At 41.0% G+C, this 11,300-nt stretch overlaps 1 protein-coding gene across 1 annotated transcript; it reads right to left on the bottom strand.

Moving 5' to 3' along the window:
• On the bottom strand, window positions 1-9,707 carry DNAJA1 (DnaJ heat shock protein family (Hsp40) member A1). Its single transcript, NM_001015637.1, is given in 9 exon segments — window positions 1-367; window positions 1,090-1,190; window positions 1,488-1,603; window positions 2,623-2,737; window positions 4,981-5,208; window positions 5,898-6,002; window positions 8,084-8,261; window positions 8,394-8,535; window positions 9,611-9,707. Coding segments are annotated over 8 exon segments (1,194 nt in total). The 5' UTR covers window positions 8,526-8,535; window positions 9,611-9,707; the 3' UTR covers window positions 1-148.
• Between the last annotated feature and the right edge of the window lie 1,593 nt (window positions 9,708-11,300).

The following is an 11,300-nucleotide window of genomic DNA, read 5'->3' as shown; positions in this document are numbered from 1 at the left end:
ATATTTGAGTTTATTCTTCATTTAACTTTTAAACACTACTATAGTTGAATATTAAAACAAAAGCAAGTAGTGAGCATATGATTATAGTCCTTCACTCAATCACTACTGCAAATAAAACACCAGCAGTGAGTGTTATTCACAGGCCCTACTAAGAGGTCTGACACTGAACACCACCCCGAGGATGATGTTCATCATCCTCGTATGCTTCTCCATTGTAATGGCGCCGTCTTTCCTGATTTGGATCAAAGTCCACTAATTCTACCTGGTCCATTTCATCAGTCTCTTCTACTTCCTTCCTCTCAGGCAGAAGTTTTTCCAGCAAAGAGAGTTTATCAGGAGAGAGAAAGCCATTCTCAGGAAAGTTTACCTATAAAATGAGATTTTTACCGTTTAAATGAAAATTTAAATGATTTATTTATCCCTCCTTAGACAAATTACCATTCACCCATTTTCCCCAGAAAACACACTTGTAACCTGTAACCACAGAATTATTTGGTAAATCAGCCAATCCCAGGTTAGTTAGAACAAATGGTCTGAGACGACATATATCATCTAGTATTCTGAACCAGAATTCAAGGTAAAGTCTTTAAAAAAATCCTACTAAATAGTAACTGCACTGTAACGATCACTTCTATTCAGCAAATACATTTCTACAGAACCCAGCCTAAAACACATCCTTTTTAATGGATATTTAAAGAAAGCTATTGATCAGAAAGCAATTTTTAAAATGTTAAGTTTGTGGGTCTGAGGTGACTCAATTTAAGGTAAGGGAAATGGTTGGATGCTTTAAGAACCAGAGCACTACAGTATTTTGTCAGAAATCCACACTAGCTAACATACTTCTGTTGTACTTAAAAGATACTAGTAATAGCCTTTCATTAGTAAAATACCCACTTGCCATGCATCCCCTTCCCTACCACAGTGATGCAAACCAACCAACTTGATACAAAGAATGTTCAACATGACAGGAGTAATATTAGATCTAGACAAGGGAGAATATAAAATTGGCACTTCTGGCAATTCAGAAACTTATAAAATTTTAATAAGCTAATCATTCTCAAATATTTCTGAAGTACTTTCTAAGCTTACCTTAAATTCAATGATTAGGCGACCCTTTTCGTATGGCCTACGATAAATTGGCATGCCTTCATTTAGCACACACTTGATATCTCCATGCTTGACAATTTGACCTAAAAACATTAAAGCCAAACTCCTTAAATACAATCACATTTTTATGAGGCAGGGAAAATAAAGAGAGGGACATCCTAGCTCACTGATAGGAATACATTAATGTGAAAACAATCCTGGTTTCTATAAATTTGATTTATAGATTTTCTAGGGGCTCACAAGAGAGTCAAGAATGCACAATCTCAGCTCAGCTCAAGGATGGTTCTGTTCTGATCAATACTGAATTGCCACTTTCCTCTATGCCCATACTAGCTACTAGCAATGAACACCAAAATAGAAACACTTTCTAGTTACCATACCTGGATGAGAAGTGATGACTATGGTTCGGTTGTCAAGAGTAGATATTGGCTTTTGGAAGCCACACAATGCCTCAACCAGCTGTATGTCCATACACATGAAAAGGTCTTCTCCTCGTCTGTACAATGGAAATATGGCATATGCTTAGGGCTTTCAAACCACCAATGATTCCAAGTACCAAAATAGGCAATTTTAGAAACAAATGGTATATTTCAAAAGATGCCCTTTCTTCCTTTTTTTTCTTCCTGATTTTTAAAATGAGCTGAGAACAGGGAACAGCAAATACATGTAACCTGCCAGCAGAGTTTCCTGGACAAGCTTCAGAATCCCTCCACACATTCTAGGCAGTAAAACACATCTCAGACTGGGTCCTGGATAAGTCAGGGTCTATTAAAAGGGGACATGGCCAATTTCAAGGGAACAGTAAGATCTTTACTGATGTACATGAATTATAGTGCCTGGCACATTGTGAACTCAACCTTTTATACCAGTACACTTCCTCCTCCTTGTGCTTGCTTTCTTTTCCAATTCATACTAGTAATATCTTTTCATCACACAGATCACTCTCCAGAAATACTGAGGATTCACCTCAAAATGACAGCATCAAAATTATAAGCTTGACAGCATTTCCCATTACTGTTGAGACACTATAATTCAAAACTTGTTCTTTTAAGATGTCACTCCCAACAGCTGCTGCAGTCCTATTCCAGTCAAATGTTGCAACCAAGCTTATCACAAACTCAGGAAATGAAACTGGTAAGAGCTTTAAGGCACATACTTCAAAATTAGTTTTGAAAAAAATTTATTAAAAAAAACTGGGAGCTAAATTTTGTCATGGGATGCATTCCCTAATCCACCTGCTTATACAACACATCTTCTAATTGAAGCTTATCCTTCAAAAACCAGATCAGGCAACAATTTATGTAAATTTAGACACAAAAACAATCTGATTCTTTGAAACATTAATGATTTAAAATCATTTACAAAAGACATACATAGCCTCATTCTTCTGCTATACTTTTCTAGGTTATTTCCAAAAACTGTTCTAAACCTAATGAAAAGCTCATTCAAATTAGAGGAAACAAAAATAATCCCAAATAGGCAAGATGTCAGTTTGAATATTTTATAAATTTTTACCGAGTAAAAACAGCATGGTCCTTCTGATCTAAAACAATGATAATATCTCCTGGCTCCAGTCCTGGTTCTTGGTCTCCTTCACCATGGAATGTTATCTTCTGGCCATCTTTCATGCCTAAAAACAAAAGGCTAATTTTACACTCTTAACATCTAACTAAGGTCAGGGTCTCTACTAAGAAACACAAATGCATGTTTGTGTGTAAGTCTGTGGATGCTCAAGTTGTAGAGAATTTACCAGAAATGCACATATGCTTAGATCAATCCAACTTCTTACTGAAGAAAGTGATCATAATGGAGAACACAAATCTAGAGGCAAACAAATCAAGCCTCAAATCTCAGAGCTGCTATTTATTACTAGGCAGGATTACCCTGGGGAAGCAAGTTGCATCACCTTCCTAAGCATCAGCTTTCCCAGAGAGACCTACCTCTCCATCACAGCTCTTGTGAGGACTAAAGAAAAAGGTCTATGCTGGCGCCAATCAGTGATTGGCAAACATAACCATAAATGCTTTACTATTTCAATTTCATTAATTTTAAAAAAGTCTACTAAATGTAACAAGCATAAGTCAGACTTTCTTCCCTTTATTGTATTAGAAGTAATATGAAACAAAAAATTTTTTAAATCTATACTATTTTCATTGAATGATTTTTAATCTTTTAAAAAAGGATAATTTTTAAAATCCTTTTTAGATACTTTCAGACCATGTGGTTAGTGTCTATAATAGAGTCAAGAATAGAAAACTTTTTCCAATAAGCAAACATTTCTTAAAGGTCAACATATTTACTGAGATTTCTTCCCTCTGGCTCAGTTAAGTTCAGTAAGAGCTTACTTAGCTAACCTTTACAAAGAACTCGTGTGTTTGCAGATCATTTACACTGCAGTAATGGCTCTGGATTTCCTGAATGAAAGATCACTGACATCACCCAACAAGAGCAACTTTGTTTTAGTTTCTATCATGTAAAGTATTAAATGTATACAATAGCCAACAGTAGAACAAATCCCTATTTAACATCAATCTAGATCCATAATTACCAGTTCATGACTATTTCATGTATTACACACTTTTCCACCCACATTTCCTACATATACTTCAAGCAAAATCCAGACATACCAATTAACCCAAATACTTTAGTATGTACCTCTACGAAAAGATGGACTTACACTAAAACATCAATATTATACACTGACAAAAATAAACATGTCATTCATGAGGCAAATGGAGAAGGAAATGGCAACCCACTCCAGTGTTCTTGCCTGGAGAATCCCATGGACAGAGACTGGCGGGCTGCCGTCTGTGGGGTCACACAGAGCGGACATGACTGAAGTGACTTAGCGGCAGCATGAGGTAAAGTAACTGTCTTGCTACACTAGTGAAGCAATTAAACTCAGATCTAAGTTTTACCGGTTGTTTCAACAAGGTTAAGATTACCGGCAGGGGCTTTCCTGGCAGTTCAGTGGTTAAGACTCCGCTCTTTCACGGCAGGGGGTGCAAAGGAGGAACTCAGATCCCACATATAGTGTGGCATGAGGTGGGGGCTGGGGGGGTATAGGCAAGTGTAACATTCATAAATGGTTTCACTTAGTACTAAATGCCCTCCTGAGTACATATAGTTGGTATCAAGAAGGGGATTTTACCAGATAGGGAGACATTCAAACCCTACCAAACATGGACCAGTTAAGGAGAAACAAAATTGAGGAAGGAGTACTGAGTCACATGGGAGACTACTATTGCAGGGGCCTAAATTAATGTATGTATTACATGTAATAATAGTTTCATTTAAAAATAGCCAAGTCTGAAGGATCCATTCATGTTGATTATTTCATACTAAGTACAGCACAATTTACTCTGGGGCTGTATACACGTTTCCAAATTTCTACAATGAATATGTACTGCTATAATACATTTTAAAGGATTTTAAAATAAACTGACAAAATTAAGGAATAGGCAAAATAAAAAAGTATATCCTAATAGTATTTAAAGAAAGTTTTAGGTTATAATCCAAGAGGCAGAAACAGGTATGTTTACCTAATCTGTAGAAATCATTATAAATATTTATAGTCTGCTGCTGCTAAGTTGCTTCAGTCGTGTCCGACTCTGTGCGACCCCAGAGATGGCAGCCCACGAGGATCCCCTGTCCCTGAGATTCTCCAGGCAAGAACACTGGAGTGGGTTGCCATTGCCTTCTCCAATGCATGAAAATGAAAAGTGAAAGTCTAAGTTCTTACAAATTAGTAAATCAAATACACATCCATTCTTTACCCCAACAGTTCAAAACTATCCTCAATTATGACAGTTTTAAGCAATTACAAAATGTAGAATATAATTAATCAAAATAGAAAAGTGGCTCAGAACTCACCTTTGTCAATATGAACTTCTAGAATTTTCTTTTCTCGAACTATCTTCCTTCCATTGCAGCTTTTACATCTATCTTTAGGACTGATCCGCTCCCCATGGCCCTGGCACTCCATGCAGACAGACTGAATTTGCTGAACCATTCCAGGTCCTATCTGATGAATTCTTATTTGCATTCCAGTACCTCGGCAATTGGGACAGCATTCTACTGCTCCTTTTTTACCACCTCGGCCTAAACAGTTTAAAAACAATGTTTGAATTTAGTGTTGGACATAGTGATTAATGTTCTAGTGAGACAGTCCCCTGAACATGCCACTTCATTAATATTTTCAAGGTCTGATGGAATGCTGCTTTAAAAAACTACTATTCAGGCTTTTTGATAAAATATTGCCACATCAGCTTCAGTTATCATTATAAACATCTTGACTGCTATTTTTCTCAATAAACTATTTCAGTATTTTAGATTTTAAACATATGTCCCCAAAGCACAATTCTTAAGAGTACTTCAACTGTGAAACGAGAACATTTCAGTTCCCTCTCATTAGGAAACACTGCATTTTCAACAAATAACATTTATTAAAAAAAAAAAAAAACTTAAAAGATTCATATCACAGCCAGTAATTTCAGTTGACTACCCCAAAAGAGAACATTGCTAAGTATTAAGATTATGAAGCCACTGGAGTGCCTCAAGTTCTAGAGGGGATAGGAAGTACTCATCTCTGAACAATGCTGAGTAGAAAGACACCAAATTACATCAATTCCACCCTGCATTCAAAACACACACATGAAAATGCTGATAATTTGCTGTTATTTCTGAAAGAGGTTCAGGTGGTTTTCACATTTGCACAGCACAGTATCTGCCAGTTTTATATACCCAGAAAGGTTTCAGTTCCATTTTGAAACATGAATGTTAAGACATACCTTCACATTTGTCACAAATCACATTCTTTTGCAGAGCTAGTTTTCTTGTTGCACCATTATATAAATCTTCTAAAGTTACTGTAAGTTGATGGACAACGTTTTTACCTATAACAAAACAGTCCTCATTTAGAATACTGCTTGCAAACAGCCCTTGCAGCAAGACCCAGCACAGCCAAAAATAAGTAAAATTTTAGGAAGCTGCATCCTGTGTTCAAGGCACTGTAAAAACGGTAAAGGAAAATGAAAGATGAGCCTTACAGATTCACACATAATCTAACTGTGGTGTAACTTCAAATAAGGAAAATCAGGTGAGATTAAGTAACACATATGGATGCAGTTGTGGCCCTCCTATATTTATGGCAACCAAAAACATTAACTGCAAAAATCATCTGAAAAAACTCATGTTACTTGAATAGACACATTTCACAATAGTTTAACCCAAACTGCTTTTCTGTTCTAGTATATTCCTTGACTCATGTATTATACTGAGCGACATGACCAATTACAACATCCAAAAACTCTTTAGCACACTAAAGTTCCAAAAACTAATCAAGTTTGGCCAGGGAAGCTGATCTATTTATTCAGTCTCCAAAGAATATCAATTCCTACTTCTTCCTGAAGTAGGAACAGCACATACTGCTGAGCTGACTGTTTAAAGGCTAGATTTCTCATTCTTTACCACAGTGCTTTCCAACAGAACTTTCTGCAGTAAGGGAGAAGGTTTATACCCTCTGCTAGCCAATACAATAGCCAGTAGTCACACATGGTTACTGAGCATGTAAATATGGCTATTACAAACTAAGAAACTGAATTTTTATTTTTCTTTGAAGAAATCTAAATTTTATATTGCCAGGAGCTACAAAGGAATGGCATATCTCATCTAGAAATGGGAAGTGGAAGGTGGAGATTATATAAGAACAGAGGCTACAGAAATATAGTGACCTGTCAATAGTTAATAAGTTCCTAGCTAGTGATTCTTTCACAATGACTTTATCCACCAGGAAATACTTTCGCTTAAGAAGATCTTGAACTATCTCCACAATATGTATAATGAACATTTTTAGTTTCCAATCAAAAGTGAAGTACCATTAACTATAACCTTCTGCTCCTGGACCCACCTTTTGTTTCTGTATCAAATACCACATAACTGGTTCTGCCATGCTAAAAGCTGCCCTGCTTACTTCAGTGCTTTATAGACTTCAGAGTACAGGGAAGGAATAAAACTTCTGAAATTTAAGCAAATTTTTTTCAATATCATACTACAGAAAATGACCTTTCATCAATTTAAGACATGTAGTAGTTCGCCAATCGATTTTGATTGGAAATTGTTTAAATTTCTTAAAAAAAAAAAAAAAAAAGTAAAACATACCCCTTTCAAGAAAATCTGAATAAAAATGTCCAGTTGTGAGACATCTCTGGTAGTGCAGAAGCCAAGATTCAGTGCTCCCAATGCAGGGGACCTGGGTTTGATCACTGATCAGCAAAACTAGATCCTACAAGCCACAACTAAAAAGATCCTGCATGCTGCAACTAACACCCTGTGCAGCATTAAACACACACACACAATTCCCAGTCTTTCGGAATCCAAGAACACTCAAAGAGGAAATTTAAGAGCCTGCCCATTCCTTCTACCCATTAGTTTGTATAAACCACAATGGGAACAGAGTAACATGAACTCTAACCAGAACACTGTACTCCTATGAGCAGTATTTCTACAGTCCAGAAATCACACGTTAAAGGCACATATTTTGATGTAATAAAACTTAAGAAAGATTAAACAGACAGCAGGCCATTTGGAGGCAATGAACCTGTGTTCCAGTGAAGACTGATGGCACGGCTATATATGACCTTGATAAAAATTTAGAATTCTGATACGTAATTTACTTTCGACAGGATAAAACCACTGCACTTCCCACTGGGGTTGAGGATCAAATAAAATCTGTGAAAAAGGTTTTGAAAATTATGTTCTTATACTTCATGAAGCCGTGTATACTCCCAACAACTTTAGACACACTTTTTAGTACTTGACTGGCTTAGCTATTTTTAGTTTCATCAAAACTATTACCATAGGTTAGTGTACATTATACTAACAAATAAACAAGCATTTAATAGTTGAATTCTCAAGAATCTGCTTTGACTAAAAGGGCTAACTTTAGTTTGGTACATGTAGATTAGGTTATTCTTACCTCTCCTCTCTCTCTGCATCCTGCCTCCTCCTCCGAAAAACATATCAAAGATGTCCATGGGGGAGCCAAAACCACCACCTGCTCCACCTTCTTTAATTGCCTGTTCTCCTCCTTTGTCATATAACTCCCTTTTCTTTGCATCAGAGAGCACTTCGTAAGCTTGAGAAATCTGTTTAAACTGTTTTGAGAAAAAGGGGATAAATTTCACTCAAAAAGGACAGCTACTATATTAAACATAATTTCACGTTGTAATTGAAATACTATACACCTGACAAGAAGAATTCAACTATGTTATGGGTGTACTACTTGCCTTCTCGCCTTCATTTGGATTCTTATCAGGGTGGTACTTCAAGGCCAGTTTCCTGTAAGCCTTTTTCAATTCTTCTTGGGTGGCATTGGGTTTGACCCCCAAAACATCATAGTAAGTGGTTTCTTTCACCATTTTTTACAGCCTAAAACAAGAAAGCTCAATTTTAACCGACTTTCAACTGATAATTTTAATTAATAAAATCAAGAGTTCAGGCAGAGAAATCTGTTCTTTGACAAATCTGATAAGACCACCACTTTCCTTAAGTTTCACAGAGAAAGTAACAATTCCTCTGGTAACTCACCCGTAAATCCTAAAAGACTAAATATAACCTAACAATCACCAGGGAATAATTCAAAAACCTCCTGTAGCGCTGGTTTCCACCTGGAAGGGTCCATACTAACGCGACTACTATCTGGATTCTGTTTCCCTTCCCAAGTAGCGACAGAGGGCAGCAAAGAAAAGGGGTATTAACAGGTTCAGTCCACTATTATTCTCTTTGGTAAACCTGGTAAACCACACATTTCCAAGAAAAAACACTTTGGCATAGGGCGGGGGGGAGGTAGTGTTTTATGAAACTGATAAAGAAAACTAGCTCCCCTCCCCGCTCAGTCTCTTTCTCAATCACAGAAGAGAGTAGCTCCTCTGTTTTGACCGAACCCCTATCGCCCCCACAAGCCAGCATAGTTTACATGTTGTTAGGTTCTCCCTTGCATTCAGGGCCGACCGTTACGGTTTCCTTCCCTTCCCCTTCCCGGATGGAAGGGGTGGGAGAAACCCAGCACTCAACAAAGAGGAGGAGGAGAGACCAGAGAAACGAAAGCCGCAGCCTCCGCCCGGCTCCTCCCGCAGCCCCTCGCCCCAAGGGTCCTTTCGCGCGTGCGCGCAGGGTCGCCCCCCCCCCCCACTCCCCCACCCCCTCAGCGAGCGCCCGCAGAGGAAAAGCCGGAGGCAGCAGATCCTTGGAGACCTCAAGGAGGGATGGAAAAAGCTTCAGGAAAGGTCTTGGGTCCACTCGCTGCGCGCCGGCAAGGGTTGCCGGGGCACCCCCCCCCCCCCCCCCGCCCGGCCTTCCAGAAGGGGACTCGAGGATACAGGAACCGACAACCCTCCCGCCCACGCGGAGCCAACCGCCTCCCGACCGCGGCTCTATCCAGCTTCCCAGCGCCGCCTGTGGCGCCAGACTTAGGAAGAGGGGACGCGGGAGAGCTGAAACTCACCGGTGAGCGGGCCGATGCCGGTGTGGGGGAGCGGGAAGGAGCGCGTTGCTGTGCGCAGCTCGGGCAGCCGCCGCTCCTCCGCCTTTCACCGAGCGTTCTGGAAAGTTCCGGCCGGCGCGCCGCAGCAGTCTCCTTTTGTAGCCGAGCCCAGGCGCGTCACCCGCCGGAAGTCCCGCCCCTCCCACCGCTGCCACCGCCCGCGGTTACCTGGGCAACGGCGCGGGGGGAGCTCGGGTGGGGAGGAGTTGTGCGGAAGGGCCTTATGGGGATGGGCGCAAGCCTGGGTTCTCAACGTTCGTGGAACTTTCTGGATCCCCTTCTTCCAGCTAGTGGGCCCGCAGGAGCCGGGATTGCCCGGGAGCGCTGCAGTTCTGGGTCAGCTCCGGATTCCCAGATCAGTGGGGCCCTCGCCGCTGGCTAGAGCGCGCGACACTTGGGAACTGGGCCCCGGGCAGGGGCCGTGTGCTGCAATGGAACCTCTCAGAACAAAGCCCTGCTGCTCCGCCTCCCCGCCGGCGCCTCTTTCGTCTCTTTCCTCGCCTCAAACCGGCTTAGATTCTTAGCCTTGAGGTTCTGGGAAACCGCCGGCACGAAATGCTAAGCAGGACGGGCTTGCGGCCCCCGAGCAATCAGACGCGCAGTCCATGGCCTCGTAATTCGCGAAACTGCGAAGTTGGAAGAGCTCTTAGTGCGAGTCTAGACCCCTATATACACTTTATTTTCATACATAGGGGTATATTTTCAACATACGTTGGGCTCAGGCAGCACTAAACGAGGAAACGTTTGCAATGCTATGGTACAAACCTTAGGCCTTGGAGTTTCTGGCCTGTCGTTCCTCCGGTTTGGTTAGTCCTGACACAGTAACACAAAAGAATGACTAGCAAATAGCATTAATTATTTGATGTAATTTTCAGTGCTACCAGTCTGTGAATTTGGAACTGGAGCCTGAAATGAGTCCCTGGGGCTTTCTAGTCTTGAGCTTGGGACACAGTGGAAATTGGGCTCTGTGTGCTTCAACAGCAAACACGGGATGACCTGGCACCGAGGAAGACGGAGATGCAAAGTTGAAAAATCCCGCTTCACGTCGTTTTAGATGTTAGTAGGAAGACACCCAAGTCAACGAACTGTAGGGGAACCCCAAGGTAGAGGTCAGCATGGGAGAGTTCTGATGGGACAGAGGAAGCCGTGGGGAAGTCGCAGTTGTGAAGAAAGGAGTGTTCCCAGCAAGGACGCAGTGCAAGGGAAGGCTGAGGTTAAGGTGTGAAAGAATATGATATTTTTAGGAAATTGCAGACACTTGAATATAGACAAGAGTTGAGAGCTGGAGTGACGGGAGGTGAGGCTTCAGAAAGTGAAAGGGAAGTCACTCAGTCGTGTCCGACTCTTTGCGACCCCATGGACTGTAGCCTACCAGGCTCCTCCAGCCATGGAATTTTCCAGTCAAGTGTACTGGAGTGGGTTCTCTAGGGTATCTTCCCGACCCAGGGATGGAACCCAGGTCTCCCGCATTGCACGCAGATGCTTTACCAGTAGACAAACACCCGCAGGTGTATGTTTCTGAACTAAAGATGGCGAGGCGGACCGTGGTGGGTGTGCCCCTTACCAACAGCCGAGAACTCTGGTGCGCGAGCACCACCCCACATCTTCAGCAAGAGGATTTGCTGCTGGTGTTAATTTTATTTTGTTGAGG

Source organism: Bos taurus, chromosome 8 (assembly GCF_002263795.3).
Source record: "Bos taurus isolate L1 Dominette 01449 registration number 42190680 breed Hereford chromosome 8, ARS-UCD2.0, whole genome shotgun sequence".
Lineage (NCBI taxonomy): Eukaryota > Metazoa > Chordata > Mammalia > Artiodactyla > Bovidae > Bos > Bos taurus.
The sequence above is the reverse complement of the archived record's forward strand: the minus strand, read 5'-3'. Positions and strand labels throughout refer to the sequence as shown.